This window comes from Danio rerio, chromosome 17 (genome assembly GCF_052040795.2).
Source record: "Danio rerio strain M-AB ecotype USA chromosome 17, GRCz13ab, whole genome shotgun sequence".
Lineage (NCBI taxonomy): Eukaryota > Metazoa > Chordata > Actinopteri > Cypriniformes > Danionidae > Danio > Danio rerio.
The window spans coordinates 8,054,474-8,080,000 of NC_141037.1; the positions used below are offsets into that span (position 1 = coordinate 8,054,474).

Genomic DNA, 25,527 nt, shown 5'->3' on the forward strand with positions numbered 1-25,527 from the left:
TATAGTTGAGCACAACAATTGAAAATACATGACATTTGTGGAGTCAATTGCAAAATATAACCACAACAGAGTGAAACTTTATCATTTGCATGCGTTTTAAAGGCATTTCAAGAAAGCATTCAGGCACAAAAAAGTCACTTTGTAACTTTAATTAAGAATAATTTTGCTGTATTATTAATACGATGAAGACTATACAGTGTTTTTTACATTTCGTTATTAAATTTCTGTATCTGACTACTGGTAAAAACCCTAAAGCACTGTTTATTTGACTTGTTCCTTTACTCTGTTGTGGTTATTCCTGCTTGCAATTCGTTTTTTGTTTTTATACATGATTCATACCCTTACAAAATTGCTCAAATCAATTTAAATTAATAATTTTTTTCCAAATCTATTGAAGCCATCTGGTGAAACTGAATATATATCGCTATATTTACTGCAGAAAAACAAAATATTGCAAAATTTTCTAATAGTATGCAGCCCTAATTACTACTTCTACTAATATTAATAACAATAATAACAAACAAACAAATAAGCTAAAAAAATAAACAAATATGTATATATATATCAGAATTATTAGCCCCCTTTTGATTTTATTTTATTTTTTAAAAATATTTCCCAAATGATGTGAACAGAGCAAGGAAATTTTCACAGTATGTCTGATAATATTTTTTCTTCTGGAGAAAGTCTTATTTGTTTTATTTTAGCTAGATTAAAAGCAGTTATTAATTTTTTAAAAAACATTTTTGGGCCAAAATTATTAGGCCCTTTAAGCTGATTTTTTTTTTCAATAATCTACAGAACAAACCATCGTAATACAAATACTTGGCTAATTACCCTAACCTGCCTAGTTAACCTTATTAACCTAGTTAAGCCTTTAAATGTCACTTTAAGCTGTATAGAAGAGTCTTGAAAAATATCCAGTCAGATATTATTTACTGTCATCGTGACAAAGATAAAATAAATCAGTTATTAGAAATAAGTTTTTAAAACTATTATGCTTAGAAATGTGCTGAAACAATCTTCCCTCCATTAAACAGAAATTGGTGAAAAAAATAAATAGGGGTGCTAATAATTCAGGGGGGCTAATAATTCTGACTTCAACTGTATATATAATATTAATAATAATTATAACAATAATAACATGAATATTAAAAAAAGATGTTTATTATTATTATTATTAACATCAACAACAACAACAATATTAATAATAATTACTAAAATAATAATAATAATAATTATTATTATTATTGAATACATTGTTTTTAAATACAATTCAATTAAATCTAATACCAAAATGCTAATAAAATATTCCCAAACTTACCAAGATATTCATCAGGTCAGCCCATACGCATGAAAAACTGTCCGGCACGCTCAAATCCCCACATATTTCCTGATCAGAACTCGCTTCATTATCCATAGTCAAAAATATAATCTATCGCTCAGAACACAAAGACTTTAAACACACATCCTCAAAGATCGAAGAGTCAAAAGCCAAACATTGTTCATCCCGCCTTCAGATGGAGACACCATAATGCAGTTGAATTACTGAAAAAAATCTCCTGCAGTCCAAACAACCACAAACACAAATATAAAGACAGCACACCTCCACCAACGCAGTCTCAACCTAAGCTGTAAACAAACTAAACAGATGAAACCTCTGCAGTAGTGAAGTGACCGAGATGTCTGTGTGTGTGAGTCTGTGCACCTGCGAGATCTTCACACACACTGACTGGTTTATTGAGACTGATTAATATTCCTCGGACTGAGCCGCTGCGCTAGAGGAAGTGACACTTCCAAAAGACGGACTTGGCTTACATTTTCACACATCAATGAGCCCTCAGAGGCCATTCATTCAGCAGCCAGACAAACAAACAACCAAGAGATTCATTATAAAAACAAACAACAACACCAAAACAAGACGAGCCTTTACTGATTATGGGTCAATATGAGCATCAGTTATTAATCTGAAGAGCTTGTAGCAGCACTGTTGTTGTTGTTTGTAACTATTAACGAGTATCTAGGTAATTAAAAACACCGTAAAGAGTGATTATTTGACTTTACTTAAAAAAAGTAAGGCAATCTGTTGCTTTTAATTAAAAATATTGAGTAAATATAAGTGAAGCAGTGGCGCAGTAGGTAGTGCTTTTGCCTCACAGCAAGAATGTCACTGGGTCGCTGGTTCGAGCCTCGGCTCAGTTGGCGCTTCTGTGTGGAGTTTGCATGTTCTCCCTGCATTCGCGTGGGTTTCCTCCGGGTGCTTCGGTTTCCCCCACAGTCCAAAGACATGCGGTACAGGTGAATTTAGTAGGCTAAATTGTCCGTAGTGTATGAGTGTGAGTATGGATGTTTCCCAGAGATGGTTGCGGCTGGAAGGGCATCCGCTGAGTAAAAACTTGCTGGATAAGTTGGCGGTTCATTCTGCTGTGGCGACCCCGGATTAATAAAGGGACTAAGCCGACAAAAAAATGAATGAATGAATGATGAGTAGACATTTTGTTAAATAAATTAATATAGTGATTATTTGACTTTAAAAAGTAAGTAACTTAAATATTTTACAGTGATTAGTTGACTTTACTTAAAGTTAGTAAACCTGTTGCTTTTAAATCGAATAGTTGACTATACCAAAAAAAAGTAAAACCGTTTGTTTTAATTCAATTCAATTCAATTCAGCTTTATTTGTATAGTGCTTTTACAATGTAGATTGTGTCAAAGCAGCTTCACATAAATGGTCATAGTAACTGGAACAGTGTAGTTCAGTTTTTAGTGTTTAAGTTCAGTTCAGTTCAGAAGTTTTAAAACAATTAGTTGACATTACTTAAAAAAATTATTAAACTGTTTGCTTTTAATGTGATCAGTTGACTAAAAATAGTGAGTAAACTTCATGTTTTAAAGCAATTACTGTAGTTGACTTAAAGAGTTTGGACTAGACCCTTTGCTTTTAAAGCGATTAGTTGATTTTAAAACAATTAGTGGGTTTTAGTTAAAAATAGTGAGTAAACTTGTGGATTTTACAGTGATTAGTTGACTTTAATTAAAAATAGTGAGCAAACGTAATACTTTTAAAGTGATTAGTTTACTAATTTTAAAAATAGCGAGTTAACTTGTTGCATTAAAAGTGATTAGTTGACTTAACTTTAAATAGTAAGTAAACCTGTTGCTTTTAAAGTGAACAGTTGACTTTACTTTAAAAATCAATTACACTCATTGGTTTTAATGTGATTAGTCGACTTTCATTAATAATAGTAAGTAAAACTTTTTGCTTTTTGAGCAATTAGTTGACTTACTTTTTTTAATTGAACCCTTCGCTTTTAATGTGATTAGTTGACTTTAATTTAAATAGTCAGTAAACCAGTTCCTTTTCAAGCAATTAGTTGACTTTAATTCAAAATAGTGAGCAAACTTAATGGTTTTAAAGCAATTAGTTGACTTTACTTTAAAAAGTCAGTAAACCTTTTGCTTTTAAAGCTGTTAGTTGACTTAAATTTAAAAATCAATTCAACTCATTGACTTTATTGTGATTAGTTGACTTTAATTAAAAATAGTGAGCAAACTTAATGCTTTTAAATTGATTAGTTGACTTTACTTTAAAAAGTTAGCAGAGCCATTGCTGTTAAAGCGATTAGTTGACTCTACTTAAAAAAGCCAGCAAACCTGTTGCTTATAAAAGTGATTAGTTGACTTTACTTAGAAAAAAATGATTAAACTTGTTGCTTTTAATGTGATTAGCTGACTTTTAAAACAATGGGTAAACTTGTTGCATTTTAAGCGATTGGTTGATTTTAAAACGATTAGAGGATTTTAGTTAGAAATATTGAGTAAACATGTTGCTTTTAAAGCGATTAGTTGAGTTAACTTTAAAAAAATGTGATTAAACCCTTTGCTTTTAATGTGATTAGTTGACTCTAAATGTCAGTAAACCAGTTCATTTAAAACAATTAGTTGACTTCAAAATAATGAGCAAACTTAATGCTTTTATAGCGATTAGTAGACTTTAATTTAAAATTCAATTAAACTCATTGATTTTAATGTGTTTAGTTGACTTTAATTAAAAATAGTGAGCAAATTTAATGCTTTTAAATTGATTAGTTGACTTTAAAAAGTTTGTAAAGCCGTTGCTGTTAAAACGATTAGTCGGCTTTACTCAGCAAACCTGTTGCTTTTAAAGTAATTAGTTGACGTTACTTTAAAATAAAAAAAACTTGTGTGTTTTACAGTGATCATTTGCCTTAAGTTAAAAATAGTGAGCACACTTAATGCTTTTAATGTGATTAGTTGATTTGAATTAAATATGGTAAGTAAACTTGTTGCTTTTAAAGTGATTAGTTGACTACATTTAAAAAGCTAGTTAACTTATTGCATTAAACAATTAAAACTTGGCCACAAATGGGTCTTCCAAACAAACCATGACGCTAAGCATACTGCTAAACTAGTTAAAATGTGCTTTAAGGACAACAGAGTGAATGTTTTGGAGTGGCCATCACAAAGCCCTGATCTCAATCCTATAGAAATTTGTGGGCAGAGTTGAAAAAGCTTGTGCGAGCAAGACAGCCAACAAATTTAACTCAGTTAAACCAATTCTGTCAGGAGAAATGGGCCAAAATTCCTTCAAACTATTGTGAGAAGCTTGTGGAAGGATACCTAAAACATCTGACCAATGGTATACAGTTTAAAAGCAAAGCTAAAAAAATATCAAGGATATGTATGTAAACTTTTGACTGTCTAGAACACAGGTGTCAAACTCAGTTCCAAAAGGGCCGCAGCTCTGCACAGTTTAGTTCCAACCCTAATTAAACACACCTGATCAAACTTATTGAGTCCTTCAGGCTTGTTTGAAACCTACAGGTAAGTGTGTTGGAGCAGGGTCGGAACTAAACTGTGCAGGGCTTCGGCCCTCCATGAATTGAGTTTGACACCCCTGGTCTAGAACTTACTAAAAATGACCATTGCTAAATTAATAAAAACATTTAGCCAATGTACATCATTTAAGTAGCCTTAACGAACCTAAAACAGTAAACGTTTAATATGATTTAACATCAGACATTTAAAAAAAAAATGTTTGTGTTCCTTTTTTTAGAATGTATGTACACTTCTGGTTTCAACATATGTACCTCTGCCTAAATCATTCGTGATCTCTTCATGATTTCAGAATGAGCCTATGTTGCAACCAGCAGTAAGGGACATTTCTAGTAGCTGTAATATGAAAAGGGGGTCTCTTGGTTTATGGGCTTATGTGTTTGTTTTGCTGCTTTTAAATACTAAAATAATTTGGCAAAATCCTCTTTAAAAAAGCCTAATTTACAGCACTTCCAAGAGCTTTTCTTTAAATAGTCAGACAATAAAGAAAAAAGCACTGTGTCAGGATCCAGCCCTTACAGCCCTGTCACTCCTGTCTGTGTTTAATGTCTCTTTGTTTGTCTTGTGTATTAGCACATGGTTGTCTCTTTTGTTGTGTTGGCCATGTGCTCCTCTTGTCCTGCCTCCTTGTTTTCCTATGCCTCGCCCCCTTGTTTAGTCCTTGTTTGTCTAATTATGTTCACCTGTTCCTTGTGCTATCTACTCCCTTTATATTGAGTTCATTTTCCACTTGTCTTTGCCGGTTCGTCATACTATCTTTCGTGTGCTTGTCTAGCTTATCTTGTTTAGTGCATGATAGAGGTTTTTTTCCATATAGTCTAGTTTTGTTTCCTTTGTCTAGTCTAGTACAAGTCTTTTTGATCTTTATCTTGAATTAATTTATCCTTTTTGATTCGGTTAATTTATTTATTTATTTTATTTATTTTTTCTTTCAATAAGGTTGCTGTCATTTTCAACTTTATTTCTGTTTGCAGCTCAAGATTAACTTCTAGTTTTTATTTTGCTATTTTTGTGCTCCTTAGCCTCAGTCTAGCCCTAGTTTTTAGATAATTCTTTATTTTTTAAATTCCTGTTCCTGTGTTTTGCATTCTGTTGTATTTCTAGTTATAGCTTATTTCTTTAAGCCTTTTAAGTTTCAGTAGTTTCATTTAGTTCCTTATTTGCTTCGTTTTTGTTTTTTGAGCTCTTATTTCCCCTCTTAATTTTTTCTCATATTTACTTAGTTCTAGTTTTTTTTTTTTTTTTTTTTTTTTTTTTTTTTTGCTTGCTCTTCTTTTAAATTTTTTTTGTTTCCCCAGCCGTCTAGTCCTGTTGTGTTGCTTGTCTCACTTCCCTCCTGAGTCATCGCTGGTTGTGGATCCCCTTCCCTTGATGATCGATCTGTTTGCCACCCCTGTCCTTAACCAGAGGTTCGGCTAGCTACCTTTTGACTGCTTGGCCTGACATTTGAAATTCCCCTTTCCTGACCAGCCTGTGTTACCCTCTTAAGACACTTCCCTCTGTATCATCCTGAAGTCCTGAGTCTCCTCCCCTCACCAGCCTGTTCTCCTGAAATCGTCCTGCACTATTGACTGTCCTCCTGCATAGCCTTGTTTACCTCCTGAAAATAAACCTTGTGTTCTCTTGTCAATTCTGCATTTGGGTCCTCCTTGCCATCCGTGACAGTACGAACCGGCCAAACAAGAACCCAGCAGAATGAGCATCACTATTGTCCGTCCCACCACTAAGGAAGGGAGATTGGCCCTCAAGCGGGGACTGGCTCAGCTTCGCCAGCAGGGTCTGGAACCTCGGGCATTTGCCCAATTTTTCTGGACCATGGCCAGGGGCCTCGGCTATGATGACTGTGCTCTCAAGAAGGCCTTTAACCGCTCCCTAGATGACCCTTTGCCAGAGTGGGAGATGGAGCAATTACAAATTCTAAATTTCTGGGACTTTTCTGATTATGTTCATTATTGTAAGGACTGGCAGATCCTAAATCCTCCTGATGATGTTAGCAGTGACCACCCTACCATCCCTCCTTCCTCAAATCAAGACCACCATCATCTTCCGGCTCCCACGGTGAAACGGAGAATCAAGAAGAAGCAGGTTACCCAAGTTGCTGCCTGCCCCAGGGTGTCCTCTGCACGGATTCCTATTGTTGAGTCAACTAAATCCACCACAATTGCCTCTGGGGAAACCCAGTCCCTTGAACTCAATTTAACTTCCGGAAAAGTTTCCCAGTCAACGTCTGATTTCATGTCTGTTAAGTCTGACCCAGTTACATTGCAGTCAGTCATGTCCAGTGTTGATAGCTCTTTGTCTGTGCCTGCCCAAGCAACCCAAGATGTGAAAGACCCATCAACCTCCCGCCCTGGGAGGCGTACAGGTAGGAGAGCTCGTGCCAGGGAGGCCAGAGCCCTTCGCTTGAAGACTGTGTCGGCTCCAGCCCCAGAGCGCCCGCCTGTGTCGGCTCCAGCCCCAGAGCGCCCGCCTGTGTCGGCTCCAGCCCCAGAGCGCCCGCCTGTGTCGGCTCCAGCCCCAGAGCGCCCGCCAGTGTCGGCTCCAGCCCCAGAGCGCCCGCCAGTGTCGGCTCCAGCCCCAGAGCGCCCGCCAGTGTCGGCTCCAGCCCCAGAGCGCCCGCCAGTGTCGGCTCCAGCCCCAGAGCGCCCGCCAGTGTCGGCTCCAGCCCCAGAGCGCCCGCCAGTGTCGGCTCCAGCCCCAGAGCGCCCGCCAGTGTCGGCTCCAGCCCCAGAGCGCCCGCCAGTGTCGGCTCCAGCCCCAGAGCGCCCGCCAGTGTCGGCTCCAGCCCCAGAGCGCCCGCCAGTGTCGGCTCCAGCCCCAGAGCGCCCGCCAGTGTCGGCTCCAGCCCCAGAGCGCCCGCCAGTGTCGGCTCCAGCCCCAGAGCGCCCGCCAGTGTCGGCTCCAGCCCCAGAGCGCAGCTCAGTGGCAGTCCCATTCCGACCCCTTGCCTTACCGGCACCACCCAGATGCCTAGCCCTGCCGGCCCCCCACGGGTCTCCTGACCAGCCGGCTCCCCACGGGTCTCCTGACCAGCCGGCTCCCCACGGGTCTCCTGACCAGCCGGCTCCAGCCCTGCCGGCTCCCCTCAGGCCTCCAGTCCAGATGGCTCCAGCCCAGCCGGCTCCCCACAGGTCTCCAGCCCAGCCGGCTCCTCACAGGCCTCAAGTTCATTTGCACTCTTCCCTTCCTGTCCCACTCAAGACCCCTGTCCTGCCTATTCCTTTGGATCCTCTCTGTATTGTTCCTCCGGCTCCACCCTGGTCCTCAACCTGGACTAAAGATCCTTCAAAGTTAGCCCCTAACTCACTTTATGTAGCCGTGAAGGATATAAATAGTTTAGCTCCTATGCGGATTTCTGCAACCCTGGAGGGGATCACTAACCCATACCCTTTTCCAGCTTCATCAGCACTAGGGTGCTCCTCAGATTCTGCCACTCAGCCTTTACACGTGGCTTCAGATGAGATCTCGGCTTCAACCCATGTAACTGTCCCTGCAACTCCAGAAACCCTTACAGAATTGACCTGTAATCCAGTATCTGCAGCCCTGGAGGGTATATCAGATAAAGACCCTGAGCCTGTCCTGACTGCCTTGGAGTACGCCTCGGATTTAGCCCCTGTTCCAGTTCCCACAGTATTGGAGGTCTTTACAGATTTGGCACCTCAGCCAGCTTTACCAGTCCCAGTGGGCTCTGAGTCAATCCCGAAGCCTGTGCCTGCAGCTCTGAAGGGCAAACCCAAATTTAACCCAGACCCCAGGCCCCGTCCCAAGGTTTTCCACACTAAGAGACTGAATGTATCTAAAGGAGCCACGACTTTTCCTATCCCCCCCATCCCCCCCTCTGTGTTGACAAGCTCTAGTGGTTTCCAAAGATCTGCACCTCCCTGGTTGCCCCAAAACAACTTCCCAGGACTGTTTCCTCCCCGTCCAGCAGCACCTCCAGTTTTTCCAGTCTACCCAGGTCTTGCTCCCCACTCTCCCTCCCAGTTGTTACCCCCTGTGTTTCCAGCTCTCTCCAGTCCTTCAAGCTTTCTTTCCCACCCCCTTTTCCAGTTGTTGTTACATCCCTTGCCTCTGCCTAGATTGGACGCCTGGAGGCGTCCGTTCGGGGGAGGGTACTGTCAGGATCCAGCCCTTACAGCCCTGTCACTCCTGTCTGTGTTTAATGTCTCTTTGTTTGTCTTGTGTATTAGCACATGGTTGTCTCTTTTGTTGTGTTGGCCATGTGCTCCTCTTGTCCTGCCTCCTTGTTTTCCTATGCCTCGCCCCCTTGTTTAGTCCTTGTTTGTCTAATTATGTTCACCTGTTCCTTGTGCTATCTACTCCCTTTATATTGAGTTCATTTTCCACTTGTCTTTGCCGGTTCGTCATACTATCTTTCGTGTGCTTGTCTAGCTTATCTTGTTTAGTGCATGATAGAGGTTTTTTTCCATATAGTCTAGTTTTGTTTCCTTTGTCTAGTCTAGTACAAGTCTTTTTGATCTTTATCTTGAATTAATTTATCCTTTTTGATTCGGTTAATTTATTTATTTATTTTATTTATTTTTTCTTTCAATAAGGTTGCTGTCATTTTCAACTTTATTTCTGTTTGCAGCTCAAGATTAACTTCTAGTTTTTATTTTGCTATTTTTGTGCTCCTTAGCCTCAGTCTAGCCCTAGTTTTTAGATAATTCTTTATTTTTTAAATTCCTGTTCCTGTGTTTTGCATTCTGTTGTATTTCTAGTTATAGCTTATTTCTTTAAGCCTTTTGTTTAAGTTTCAGTAGTTTCATTTAGTTCCTTATTTGCTTCGTTTTTGTTTTTTGAGCTCTTATTTCCCCTCTTAATTTTTTCTCATATTTACTTAGTTCTAGTTTTTTTTTTTTTTTTTTTTTTTTTTTTTTTTTTTTTTTTTGCTTGCTCTTCTTTTAAATTTTTTTTGTTTCCCCAGCCGTCTAGTCCTGTTGTGTTGCTTGTCTCACTTCCCTCCTGAGTCATCGCTGGTTGTGGATCCCCTTCCCTTGATGATCGATCTGTTTGCCACCCCTGTCCTTAACCAGAGGTTCGGCTAGCTACCTTTTGACTGCTTGGCCTGACATTTGAAATTCCCCTTTCCTGACCAGCCTGTGTTACCCTCTTAAGACACTTCCCTCTGTATCATCCTGAAGTCCTGAGTCTCCTCCCCTCACCAGCCTGTTCTCCTGAAATCGTCCTGCACTATTGACTGTCCTCCTGCATAGCCTTGTTTACCTCCTGAAAATAAACCTTGTGTTCTCTTGTCAATTCTGCATTTGGGTCCTCCTTGCCATCCGTGACACACTGAGCATAGCATATTTACGACTGACCAGAGGGTTTTCAAAAGTAGGACTTGTAATATTTCGGAAACATGCAGTACATACTTAGTGTGTTTAGCACCATGCAGACAGTCAAACACTGTGGTCAGTCATAATTATACTACGCTTCGTGCTTGTTTCAGTATTCTCACAGACTGGATCTAAAAGAAGACTGACCACTGTGAAACTCTGACCCGCTGTTTGTGTTTCTTTTCCCACACAAAATAATGAAACAACATGGGAGAGATCTCTTTTCAAATAATCAAGCATGTCTTGGGTTAGAAAGTTAAACAGTTCGCTAAAAACGGCTCAAAAGCAGCGTCGTCTTCAAGAAAATGTCATCATTTCATATCAGCGAACGCAGGCACAAAACAGACTTTTCTACTGGTGAAATGATACTGTATGAGACGTTTCCTTCATGCGGATGAAAACATGCACATTCCTCCGCTTCGAGAGGCTCAGGGGTCTCGTGTTTGGGCTCTTTCTGACTGGCCCGACTGTCCTCAAAAAGAGAAGCATTCATTTGATAAGTGACATGCCCTCCAGTCAAAGCTGCGGCAAATCTGGCCACTTTTCATCAGTTTAGAAAGGCAGCAGAGCTCAGTGACGACCGATTCTGTGCTAATAAACACTTCATTATGGTCCAATCACATGATCTGCCTGCTGTCTCTTCTGTGCAGCCCTTTCATTGAAAGAAAATGACCATTTTCAGGACGTAAAAAACTGTTGTGAAGCATTCATGCGCTGAGGCCACATGTATGTGAGGATGAATGCGACACATTGATCATAATAGCGCATGAATTATGCATGGAAATCAACTATAAACTGTGAAGAGGATTTCTATCTCACGCATGATCTCAAGTCTAGGACTAGGTCTTTGACTCCAAATTTAAAAAATAAATATAATAATAATAATAATAATAATAATAATAATAATAATAATAATAATAATAATAAATAAAACTACAAATATATGCATGTTTATTTTTGTAGGTTTAATAATAATAATAATAAATTATAAATCAAATAAAACTGCAATTATAAGAAGTTTTATTTTGTATAGGTTTCCATAATAAATAAATAAATAAATAAATAAAAATTAAACGGAGTTTATAATAAATTACAGTTACGTATGTACATTTAATGATTATATACTTGTAAATTATTTAAATTACAAGTAAAATATAGAAAAATGTAATTAGATGTAAAAGTATTATTACAACAAACCAAAAAAGTCTAGAAGAATAATACTTATTAAAATATATTTAATAATAATAAGGATAATAATTATAATAATAATGCATCTATACCTTTATATAATTATTCAAATTTTATATAAAATATTTACATATGTTTTTTAAAAATATTTCATTCATTAAGTATATTCTCAGTTGTAATTTTCATTACCATACTAATTAGTAAAAAAAAAACTAAATTCAATTAGTTATGTAGTTTTCATATAATGTGAGAATTTAAAAAAGTGTTATTTATTACAATTATTATAATAATGTAAAATAAAAAACAACAACAATAATAATAAATAATAATATTAATAATAATAATAATAATAATAGTAGAAATAATAATATTAATAATAAAATAAATATATTATAAATATAATAATATAAATAATAACAATATAATAATAATAATAACAATAATAATAATAATAATACTAATAATAATAATTATTATTATTATTATTATTATTAATGTAATAATAATAATAATAATAATTATTATTATTATAAATATATAGATATATAAATATAATAATAATAATAATAATAATAATAATAATAATAATAATTTAGAATTTTGATCAAATAAATATTTAGAATAATATAATTGCACATAAATGGGGAGGGGGTAAAATGTAACAAGTAAAATATACATTAAAATGTGACCTAAACATGTTCTATGTTAATCCTCATAAAGAAATGTTAAGCATTATCTTCAACAGAACAGAATAAACAGATGCAAATTAATTGAAATGTAACAGCACACACTTTATAGTGCCTCCAGTGGGACCTGATCATGACAGTCTCATTACAGGCTTTTAAATGAGGCCCAGAATGTGGCCAGAATGAGTGTGTGTCAGCAGGTGCTTCATCTCCTGTGTGTGTCTTCATTAAGCAGGACTCCTGATCATGATGAATGAACATCACAGACAGTTATCAAACAGTAGGGCTAAGCAGCAGACGAGGGTCATGCTATATTCACCTCAATTACTCCTCAACAGCTCCGGAGAGAGCAAATCTACGAGGACCAGACTGACACATTAATTACATTCTCATGAGGATACACTGTTCACAATGTCCTGTAGAATCTACAGTAACTTACTGACAGCAGTTAGCAACTTACTGTAAATCAATTACTGCAAAAATACTGCAATTACATTTACAGCACAATTTACAATTTAGATATTTATACAACAGTGCTGTCTGTTCTTGAATCTGATTGGCTGATAGCCGTGTAATATTTTGCCAGTAACATCACACAAAGGCCTCTTCACCCTTCACCTGTGTATTACTCCGCCCACATACAGCAAGCAACAAGCAGGCTACAGTTTGACAAATATTACTGTTGTTAGACAACATAATGTACTTTGGAGGCTTTTTTAGTTGAGAATGTAGTTGTTTAAATTGCAACTATGCAGTTTATTTGTAAGAATAGTGCCTATTTTAAAATATTTACAATTTCTAAGAGCTCGTCGGCGGCCAAAGACGGTTGACGTTGACTATCCACAAGATGGCGCCAGAACCCCATAATAAGCCCTTGCTCAGTGTGTTCTCTTGAGCACAAATTAAAAAGCTGAAAATCGGAACCCTTGTGTTTTTTAAGGGTGGACCGGATAGAGTCAATAAAAAGCTGCGAATAAGAAGCTGGATTCAGCTTTGTCCCTCCTTATCGCAAACACAACAGCAGTTGGGTGAGAAATCTTTGTGGATGGATGGCATTTCGTGTCACGTTCAGCCTTATAATCTTAAAATGTGAGCAAAATTTGCAGTTTTGTCATCAACTTAAGGGGGTCACACACTGAAAAAAATTATTCAGAGATGATTCCTTAGATTTACTCATTTTTTTACGTTAACTGGTTGTAAACATTTTTTTGTGTGGAATTTAAACAAACAAATTAAGTTGAAGATTATTAACCTTAATTTGTTTGTTTAAATTCAACACAAATAAATTGTTTGCAACAGTTTTGCATGCAACATTTTTTTCAGTGCACACCAGAAGCGCCACTTCACATTACGCAATAGAGAATCATTCAAACACTAGCTCTAAAGTGACGTTGGTGAATTAGAAACGGCTTCTGCTGTTCTGACGTCAGCTGCAGATGTCATTGTATTTATTTATTCAATGTTCTGTCATTTTTTTTCAGTGTAAAATTATTATTTATGCAATTTATTTATCAAGTCCAAAGAGAAATGGACTATTGTTTGTTTTTAATATTATTTTGTGCTGTATTATTTGGTTCCTCAGCAGCAATAACTAACACTTTAAAATCTGAGGAGTTTTCATGTGATTTACTAAACTAGTCATGTTTTGAAATGAATGAATGCATAATAATAGTGATAACAGTAAAACCGTGATTATTCCTATAATTGGTTGTACTATGATCATACAACCAAAATCTATAATTGTTGCATCCAGAGATGTGTAGTAATGAAGTAGAACTACTTCACTACTGTATTTAAGTACTAAAAGGCAGTATCTGTACTCTACTGGAGTATTGTTTTTTCTTCTACTTCCTCTTTTACTTCAGTACATATTTTCGATGAGTTTAAGACTTTTACTCCGATAGATTTTTATGTGCTGCATCGTTACTCGTTACTAGGGGTGTCAAAATTATTGATATCGGTTCAGTAATGGATCATAACCGGTTATTACGTCCTGACGTCATTTGTCTCCTATGCGTGATGTCACAATACTATGGCGAAGGCGTGAGGGCGAGTAAAAAACGCTCTTACTACAATGAATGCGGCACAGCAAACAAGCTGCTATTTAACTACTAAGGAGAAATGCTGTAAAACTCCATCGTTACCTCTCTCACTCCCTTTGGACATGTGACCCGCTGGCCTGTTTGTGAAGCAACTTTTCTTCTCCTCTTGGCTGTGGATCCAGACACGAGCATGCCTGAGGTGCAAGTTTTCTCCACTGTGTCTATTATGGATTACCTGTGACAGACTGTAACCACGACTGTTCTTCCTGCCATCGGTGAACAGTGCTTTCATTTTTAAAGCCAACAGCAGCCCTTTCTGTTGAGCAGGTGAAGACAATAACCAATCATAGGGGTGCAAGACCTCACCTGTCAGTGCTCAATAAGCAAGTGGGATATTTACATTACTTTATTTGCTGTCTTCTGTTTTCTTTGAGCAGGTCAAATTAACCAGTTAAACTCCGGGTCCGTGACGTCATCGACTATAGCTATAAGATTTAAAGGGCTAGCATTGCACCAGACCCCTGTAAGTGGTTTCGTTTGAAGGTGTAGAATATATTTTATGCACATATGCATCACTTTAGTTTTTATTCTACTGTACTGTATTTTAACTTAAATACACAGTATTTTGGATACCGGAGCTGGGTATTTTACATTGGTTCATTTTCATATTTTTCATATGACACATGTACAAGTTATAGCTCAAATTAAAGCTCTTGCCGGTGCTTATATGGTTCTAGCATTTTTTTTATTGAATTATATTTACATATCAAACAGTTGCCAAATGAATCGCGGTGTTTCCATGGCGCAGAAGTGAAAACAATACATTTATGATCAATAAGCAGCCCCAGATAGCACAGACAGCTGTCATCTCTTACCTTATGCTGTGTGCTTCAGGGCCATTCTCCTCTGTTTTTGAGGTGATGTGCATAAGTAATCCTTTTATATGTCTGACGTGGTCCAAACACAGTGATATATGTTTGATCAAACAAAAGAATAGTGAAATATGAAAACAACGATCGGTCCCTGTGGCTTGTACAGCACCTCTCATCAGTCGGAATACAATAACTTTTGCATAGATTATGGTAGAGACATTTTTTTCCCCCTATGATTACAGACATGTGCAGGAACCACCAAAACTAATTACAGCAATGCTAGACCAAGCTACACTTTCAAATTTGAGTTTATAAAAAATAAAAAAAGCCTATTTTTTAGGTGTTTATTATACCGAGACAACATATACAGACATTTTAAACACTTTCAATAGTGTTTTATGAACATTCAAAGGGTTTTCTTTAAAATGACACCAAATTTATGGATTTACACCTCTGCATGTGGATTTGGGAAGCTTTTAAAATTGGGTCGCAAATCCCAAAATAACAGCAGAGTTCAACTGGTTAAGGTACAGTTCATATATCTTACAGCTGTATTAAAGGACAAAATTGTGTTACAAATAATATATAAACATATTTATGGATTTTGATTAAAAAAGATCTTGTGCTGTGAAGAAAATAACTAATTATGTATGGAAAGCACTGTCAGTGCACCGAGATATCGAATTGAACTGAATCAATGGTATTATAATCATAACCGAACCAAACCGTGAGACCAGTGTAGGTTCACACCCCTACTCAGTGCAATTATAGATCTTTTTCTTGGCTCCTGCATGGAGGGTGCCATAGTGACCAGCATCTTCCGGTAGAATGTTTAGAACCTCCGTTTACAGCGCTTACAACCGGTAATTTGCGATCCGAAAATGGGTTTCAATATCGCTTTGAGTGGATTACGAAGTGTTTTTGTGACACACAACTTTGAAAGCTGTTAGTTAATCTGTCAGATCTGTGGTTCAAGCGTGAGAGAAAAACAGTAATGTAAGCCATGCTTCTTTTCATTTTGCTTAATCACGTGCCACAAAAAAAGATTTTGACTGCTTTCTTTAATAACTACATTACACAATACTAGTACATTTACTTTCAGTACTTGAGTAGTACATTTTGAAATAAACTACTTGCAATACTTAAGTACAAAAAATGTTGAATACTTAAGTACTTTCACTTAAGGATGGTGCTTAAAGAGCCCTTCAACTACTCAGATCACTTTTTTTGATAGAGTACTTGTACTTTTACTTATGTCTTGGTCTCTAGTCCTTTATACATCTCTGGTTGCATCTCTACCATAAATACTGCAGCAGGGTCACAAAAAATAAACGTATATGCACAGTTTACACATTAATATAAGCTTACAGTACATCTGCAAGCACACACAGACACACACTCTATAAAGCAGTCTGACCCACTCTGGCTGGGAAACAGGAAATGACACAAGCAGGAATTCTCAGGGATATGTTTCAGCAGCATCACTGTCATTGATTAACTCACGCAAACATGTGGAGGAAAAACGTCTTAAAAGTGTGTGAAGGACGAGTGTGTTGTGCAGCTGGAGCGTCTCCGAGTGTGTGAGGAATTCCTGGTTTTCTGTGGCTCTGCCTGCGGGATCTACAAACGTGCTGAAATGTTTAAGCCGACGAGTTTCTTTAATCAAGTACATCTGCTCTGATCGCTTCCTGTCTGCTTCTCACACACGTCCTGGATTCAGTTCAACTCGCATCACTTATCTCAACACGATCACTCACTCATACGGTATTTTGTCATTTAGCAGAACGACTCATATATTAATCATTCACTCATTTTCTCTATTCTGATTCCCAGAGTTGAAGCTGGAAGGGCATCTACTGCGTGAAACATATGCTGGATAAGTTGGGAGTTCATTCCGCTGTGGCGACCCCTGATGAATAAAGTGACTAAGCCGAAAGAAAATGAAAGAAACTGTGTGTGAAGTTTCAGATCAAAAAAAAAAAAAGATTATGCAGCATTTTGTGACATCAATAAATTCTTACAAATGTGTCCATTTTAAAGAATTAAAGACACAAGGAGGAAAAGATTATTCAAAGAAATTCAGTTACGCAAATATATGTTAAAAAAGACGACCAATCAGAATTCAGTATTCAAACACATAACAAATAGACCAATTGGAAATTCTCATTTGATATAAACAGTCTGTAGGAACACTTGACATTCTCCCTTTGTACGTGTCATCAGAGCGGGAAAGCCCCGCCCATTAGTGACCATCTCTCCCTCATTAGCATAGGGTATTAGTCTTGTTTTTGAATCTGCCACTATGCTGACACATAGGCATTTATAGCTCTGCCCTCTTTTGAAAAGAGCACAATCTCATTTGAATTTAAAGTGACAGTCACTTAAACAGCACAATTGGGATCAAAGCCTAAAAGGGTCAGTTTCAAAGAGTTATAAAACATTACCTCAATAATATTTTGATCTGAAACTTCACACACACACTTTTAGGGTTATCAGTCCTATTTTACAGCTTGTATAAAGGAGCATAATAGGTCCCCTTTAAACATGAAACCACCAAAACTCCAAACAAGATCATTTAAAGCTGATTTGATCAATAACAAACAACTATCAATACAAAAGAATGAACAACATTAAGGCAAAAACTACTCCCAGATGTTTTTCAAACCTAAAACAAACTAACCGTAAACAGCCAGCATCTGCTTATCGTGACAAGCATTGAAAACACATGCAAGTCTATGAAATCCTGAAACCCTCATGACAGTAAGAATATGTTCATTTACAAGCTCCTCAGAAAAAAGACAGCCCACTGAAAGTCAGACTCACCACTGTTTTAGACTCTTTAATGCAGATCTTCCGTTCGTCCTGAACACGACTCTCTGAATGCTCAAACTTTCCCTGGACGCTCAGAGAACAATACAGACTGCTGTGACCCCACACACACACATCCATCACAGAGGCGGACACAGCCGACGACAGCAGATCTGGAGCAGGGTGGAGCTGCAAAACTCCCTCTCCCTCTCTCTCTCTCTCTCTCTCTCTCTCTCTCTCTTTTAGAAACGTTTGATAGGAAGAGAAACTAATCTATTCCTTTCTGTGGTGTCGAGCTGAATTTTTGGATTTTAATAAGGTTTTGATCATAGTTTTTTGAAAATGATTTTGAGAACAAAATTTGTTGTTAAAAATCTACATCGCTCTCTCTCTCTTAATCTCTCTCACGACATCTCTCTCTCTCTCTCTTTGTTTTAATCTCTCTTACGACATCTCTCTCTCTCTTTTAATAAAATAAAATGAAATAAAATAAAGTATAATAAAATAAAAAAATTAAATAAAAATAAATAAAAATAAAAAAATAAAAATAAAATAAAAAAACTAAATAAATAAAATAAAATAAAATAAAATAAAATAATAAAATAAAATAAAATAAAATAAAATAAAATAAAATAAAATAAAACAAAATAAAATTAGGCATAACGGTGGACCAGTGGGTAGCACAATTGCCTCACAGCAAGAAAGTCGCTGGTTCACGCCTCGGCTAAGTCAGTTGGCATTTCTGTGTGCAGTTTGCATGTTCTCCCCATGTTCGCCTGGGTTCCCTCCGGGTGATCCAGTTTCCACCACAAGTCCAAACACATGCGCTATAGCTGAATTGGGTGAGCTAAATTGTCCATAGTGTATGTGTGTGAATGAGTGTGTGTGGTGTTTCCCAGTGATGGGTTGCAGCTGGAAGGGCATCCGCTTCGTAAAACATGTGCAAATGTAGACATGAAACAAGTTGGCGGTTCATTCCACCGTGGCGACCCCAGACTAATAAAGGGACTAAGCCGAAAAGAAAATGAATGAATAAATGAATAAATGTGCTAACTTGATAAACAATTGTGTGGAAATTTTTAATAAAATGTTTTATTTAAGTAAATTAATCTATCAATTTATTTATGTATTCATCCATCCATCAAAATTTAATTCAATTTAATTGAGCTTTATTTGCATGACTTGTTAAGTATGGCCAAAGCATTGCACATTATATAATTAATGAATAAAGCAATGATTAAACATTATATATATATACACACACACACACACACACACACACACACACACTAATATATACATGCATAGACTGAAACCACCACCATACCTTAGGTAAAAACATACAAAAACAAGAAAAAGATGAGTATGATGTTGAAAATAAAAGATAATGAACTCAAATAAATCAATATAATAATAAAAAATCATAAAAAAGCGATTAATTACTTTACTTAAAAAAGCAAGTAAACCTGCTGTACATTGGAACTTTTAAGCTGACTTGACTTATTTTTTTGTAATTATGCACACAGTAAATTTACTTAATAGTTTTAAGGCAACGTATTTATTAAAGTCAACTAATCGCTTTTACAGTGTAATGACAATAAATAAATAAATAAAACAAATAAAAAATAAAAAAATTCTGTCCCTCCCTCTCTCCCTCTAGCTGCGCTTCATAAACGGACTCCTGTGAGCTTTAAAATGTGCGTCTGTGAGGCTGATGGGGCACAAAGAGATAAGATTACCCTGACAAAAGCTGAACAGACCCATCTTATTATCAGCACGGGTAAAAAGATACAGCCCATATGCTGCTGACCAGAGGAAATTCAGGACGGAGCGAAATCTGAGTTTGATATGAGGAACTACTGCGCTGTTAAACAGATGAACGACGGATATTTAACTGAACATTAGAAACAAATGTCAGGTTCACGCATTAAACCAACAATTATAACAGCATTATAAGCATTATCAGCAAGAAGGTCGCTGGTTTGAGTCCCAGCCAGGCCAGTTGGCATTTCTTTGTGGAGTTTGCATGTTATCCCTGTCTTGGTGTGGGTTTACTCTGAGTGCTCTGGTTTCCCCCACAGTCCAAACACATGCACTATAGGTGAATTGAATGACTTAATTGACCGTAGTGTGAATGAGTGAGCGTGGATGTCTCCCAGTACTGGTTTGCAGCTGGAAGGGCATCAGCTGTGTAAAACATATGCTGGATAAGTTGGCGGTTCATTCCGCTGTGGCGACCCCCAAATGAATAAAGGGACTAAACCAAAGGAAAATGAATAAATGAATAATTTAATTTAATTTAATTTAATTTAATTTAATTTAATTTAATTTAATTTAATTTAATTTAATTTAATTTAATTTAATTTATCACTTGGACAAAATCTGTGCTTATGTTCAGACAAAATATAATTCCCTTTATTATCCATTTTGATTAAACCTGACCTGTATATTTTTGATCGTTTCAGTGAGATTCACACTGTAGGAAACCAAACATTTCTTTTGCAATGTTGTCGTTTGGTTGAACTTGAACTCTCTAACACTCCTGAGCAAAACTGATGTAAAGCTGCACTGAGCACTGAAAGCCTTCAGATGGCAGCAGACACAAGACATTAACATCCCCATCTGCTGGACTGAGATCAGCTGTATTACAGTACCTCACATCACACTAGGAATGACTGAGAAAAACCATAAATACCGCAATACAATCTGCATTTTTAAAAACACTTTAAAAATATTCAATTCACTGAAATTCAATGGGGTTTATATAGTTTAAATTATTCGCCATGCAGTGAATTTTTTTTCTTTTTGAAATATTTGCCAAATTATGTTTTTCAGAGCAAGGAAATTTTCACAGTATGTCTGATAATATTTTTGTCTTCTGGAGAAAGTCTTGTTTGTTTTATTTTGGCTGGAATATAAGCAGTTTTTAATTTTTTAAAAAACATTTTAAGGTCAATATTATTAGGCCCCATACGCAATCATTTTTACACTTAAATGTTTCTTGTAGAGAGGTGATCCGTGAGTCCAAAATGTTGAAACAAAGATTCACAATTTTCAAGGTTTGTATTTGTAAATAAGGGGTGGAGATTATTGACATTTTAATAATTAACTTTATCGTGTCATACATTTAAGGTGCTAATCCAAATAATCTGCCTCAAGAAATTAAACAGGCTCATTGGAAATGGATGCTTCAGCAAACACTTTTGTGAAACTGCAAAAACGCATTTAAACATACATTTGACTGCAACTTTGAGGTCAAATGAACACTAGGGGGCGGTGTAATGTTTGTAATGCATGTAATGTAATGTAATGTAATGATGCGACCGCTGCCACAGGACAACGGCGCCAGTGCGCTCACCCTACACCAGCTATAAGTGGAGTGGAGAGACAGTAGTAGAGCCAATTTGGAGGATGGGTATGATTGGGAGGCCATGATCGAGGGGGCCGATTGAGGGACTTTGGCCAGGACACGGGGGTTACACCCCTGCTCGTTCACGAGAAGTGCCATGGGATTTTTAATGACCACAGAGAGTCAGGTCCTCGGTTTAATGTCTCATCCGAAAGACGGCACCCACTGACAGTTTAGTGTCCCCTTCACTTTTACTGGGGCATTAGGACCCACACAAACCGCAGGTTAAGCGCCCCCTGCTGGCCTTTCTAACACCACTTCCGACAGCAACCTAGTTTTCCCAAGTGCTCTCCCATCCAGGTACTGACCAGGCTCAGCCCTGCTTAGCTTCAGTGAGTAACCGGTCTTGGTCAGCGGTGTGATATGGCTGTGGCACCAACAACTTTCTTTTCACAGTAATGATATTTACCATGTCATATTATTGACTAATAAATGATCATTTTCATACAGTTTGTTGCACAACTCCAAAAAACACCACAAAACAACTTACCGATGTCTATGATTTGTAATCAAATAAATTTTCATCACCTAACTACCAAGCTAAACGGTGTTGTACTTGTGCTATAGAGTGTTAGGATTTGAGTCTGGTGAAGTAAGATTCCACAAAAGAGATAAAAGCAATGTGAAATCAAGGTAAAGCTATGTGGTTGCATTCACTTTTCTGTTACGTTTTCTTTCGGTTAGGTTTGGAGGAGTGTTTAGATCAACCGTTCATCACCAATCGGTGCCCTCTCGTGGAAGTTTACTTAAAATGTACAACAAAATGTATCCTAAGTTGCATATTTCAGATTTGCAAAAATGTAGACAGCTCCCTCTAGAGGATTTGTTATCTCTAACGTGCAACAAAACATACCTGGAGCAACAATCAGCGCTCTCTTGTGGATATATCCTAAGTTGCATATATCAAATTTGCAAGAATGTAGACAGCGCCATCTAGAGAATTTGTCATCTCTAACATGCAACAAAACAACGATTTGTTGTTACTTTATAACTGATTGTTCACAGTCACATGGCTGAAGTGTTTCCATCTTAACTGATTATAATAAGAATTTTTGCACTAAGTACCAATGAATACCACAAAACAATTTAACAATGTCTCCATATAGACAACTTTTCTTGCGTGTTTAGTTTTCTTTGTAGCTCAACAGTGTTCTACTTGTGATGCAGGGCCCTCAGATTCAAGTCTGGTGAAGCAAAACTCCATGAAGGAAAAAAAAGTAATTTAAAATCAAGGTAAAGCTATGTGGTTGCAGTCACCTTTCTGTTACATTTTCTTTTGGTTAGGTTTAGCAAATTGTTTAGGTCAACAATTCGACAACAATTCAACAACAAAATTTGCTCTTCAGTGTTTGAACTTTCAGTAATGATTAAATCACACTGAACTGAGCTAAACTGAACTGAACTGAACTTAAACACTAAAAACTGAACTACACTGTTCCAGTTACTATGACCATTTATGTGAAGCTGCTTTGACACAATCTACATTGTAAAAGCACTATACAAATAAAGCTGAATTGAATTGAATTGAAAAAAAATTTAACAATTTGTTCAACAATCAGCGCCCTCTTATGGATGTGAATATGAAATGTACAACAAAACGTACCCCAAGTGGCATATTTTAAACTTGCTAAAATGTAGACAGCGCCCTCTAGAGGATTTTGTCATCTAAAATTTGCAACAAAACATACCTGCAGCAACATATTTTATGTTACGTATATATCTCCAATAAGCCTGGGTTGAAAAATAACGATTTGCTGTTAGTTTATAATTGATTTTTCCCAGTCACGTGACTGTTTCCATCTTAACTGATTACAATGAGAATTTTTGCACAATACCAATAAATACCACAAAACAACTTAACAATGTCTATGATTTGTAATCGAATACATTTGCATCATCTATCTCTATATGAACAACTTTTCTTGCGTGGTCCATTTTCTTGGTAGCTCAACGGCGTTGTACTTGTGACGCAAGGCACTCAGATTCGAGTCTGGTCAGCAAAATTCCACAAAAGAAATAAAAATAGTGTAAAATCAAAGTGAAACTATGTGGTCGCAGTCACCCTTCTGCTATGTTTTCTTTTGGTTAGGTTTACCAAAATGTTTAGATCAACCGTTCGTTCGACAACCGGCGCCCTTCTGTGGACGTGTATTTGATATGGATACCAAAATGTATCCTAAGTAAAATATCCGCTTGCTAAGTGGTGACATGTTTGTGACGTATGTATACTGTTTCCGGGTCCAAGCCGCCACTCATTTGAGTGGAGAAATCATTCGTTTATGATCACGTTTTATTCCTATCACACATTAAAAGTAATTTTATATAAAGTCATAGTGTACACAACAATCTCTGGGCTTTTTGCATAAAAAAATACCAAAAATGTAACAATTTATAAAAAAATAATCACTTTCTGGCCATCGGATATTAGGCATGGACATATATATTGCGATCGTGATTTTCGAAAGCCTTAAATCGCTTTGTAAACGTTTATTATTACCATTTCATGAGTCTCCCCATTCAGTAGAATAGAGTGCTTGGACCCGGAAGCCGCTTTGCGTGACATCACACTTAACAAGCGGATTTCAGATTAGCAAAAATGTAGAAAGCGCTCTCTAGAGCATTTGTCATCTCTAGTGTGCAACAAAACACACCTGGAGCACCAATCAGCTCTCTCTTGTGGACGTGTATTTGAAATGTACAACAAAACAACCCCTAAGTTGCATATTTCAGATTAGAAAAAATGTAGACAGCGCCCTCTAGAGGATTTCTAGCGTGCAACAAAACACCTGGAGCAACAAGCGCTGCGTTCTTATGGACTTATATTTGAAACGTACAACGAAACATATCCTAAAGCTGCATATTTCAAACTTGGTAAAATGTAGCGCCCTCTAGAGGATTTGTCATCTCTAACATGCAACAAAATGTACTTGGAGTACTCTATGTTATGAACATATTCCCATTAAGCCTGGGTTGAGAAATGAAGGTTTGCTGTAACTTTATAATTGATTTTCTCATGCTCACATGGCTGAAGTGTTTTCACGTTAACTGATTATAATGAGACACACCTTGTTCCTTCATTCAGAAATTCTCCATGAGTAAGAGTGAGTGTGTTTGTGGGTCTGCTTCTCATTAGATCAGTGGCGGTGTTGTGGTTCAGACAGCCGGTCGGGGGTCTGCATCATGTCTGCGTGTGTTTGTGGACGATCAGCTCAAGCCAGAGGGCACAGCGATAGCAGAGCGAGTGCCAGAAAGGGCATTATTGCGCACCAATGAACCAGCAGAGAAACTGAGCCTGTCTGTCCACGTCTCCATTCAGGATTTCACATATTCGCTGTCTCTCTCTCTCTCTCTCTCTCTCTCAGAACAACTGAACTCCAGCCACTCACAGGTCAGTTCTCAAATACTCCAGTTTACCGCACATAACCGACTATTCACTTCCATTAACCCGCAAAAAATCTGAGATCACCATGAGCACATTTACTTGGTTTGGACTGTAACTATGCGGTTGCTAGGTGTTCTCAATTACTTGCAGTGTAACTATGTGGTTGCTAAGGTCTTCTAATAGTTTGTACACTATGTGGTTGCTAGGTGTTCCAAAACTTGTTTGCATGGTAACTATTCAATTGCCAAGGTGTTCTAAATGATTTGCACTGTAATTATGTTGTTGCTAGGGTGTTATTAAAGTTTGTACAGTAACAATGGGGTTGTTATGGTGCTCTAAACTGTTTGCACTGAAACGATGCGGTTGCTAGGTGTTCCAAATGTTTTTCAGTGTAACTATGGGGTTGCTAGGGTCTTCTAATAGTTTGCACAGTAACTATGTGGTTGCTACAGTGTTCTAAATGGTTTGCACTGTAACCATGCAGTTGCTATGGTGTTTTAAATTATTAACACTGTTAAAATGTTGTTGTTAAGGTGTTGCAATAGATTTTCACGATTACAATGTAGTTTTTAGGTGTTCTAAAAGGTTTGCACTGTAACTATGCAGTAGTTAGGATTTTCTAATAGATTATACAGTTACTATATGATTTCTAGGCATTCTAAATTGATTTCACTGTCACTGTGGTTGCTAGGTTGTTTAAATAGTGTGCACTGTAATTACTGTATTTGGTTGCTAGGTGTTACAAATGGTTTACACTAACTATGTGGTTGCTAGGGTGTTCTAATAGTTTGCACAGTAACTTTGTGGTTGCTAGGTGTTCTAAATGGTTTTCACTGTAAATATGTGGTTGCTATGGTTTTCTAATAGATTGCACTGTATTTACTGTGTGTGGTTGCTAGGCTTTTCAAGTGGTTTAAAATGTAACTGTAGTTGCTATGGTGTTCTAA

General features: G+C 37.3%; 1 protein-coding gene across 7 annotated transcripts in view; it reads right to left on the bottom strand.

Moving 5' to 3' along the window:
• sash1b (SAM and SH3 domain containing 1b) overlaps positions 1–25,527 on the bottom strand; it is a 234,193-nt gene that overhangs the window by 57,612 nt on the left and 151,054 nt on the right. For 2 of the 7 annotated variants that reach the window (XM_087289870.1, XM_087289869.1), the window contains exon 1: positions 17,805–17,955. The exons of 3 other annotated variants lie outside the window; for them this stretch is intronic. In XM_087289870.1, coding sequence (XP_087145996.1) covers positions 17,805–17,930 — 126 coding nt within the window. In that variant the 5' untranslated portion in view covers positions 17,931–17,955. Of the gene's footprint in view, positions 1–1,321; positions 1,765–17,804; positions 17,956–25,527 lie in introns of those variants that run through there. 2 more of the 7 variants (XM_087289872.1, XM_087289871.1) reach the window with 1 other exon arrangement.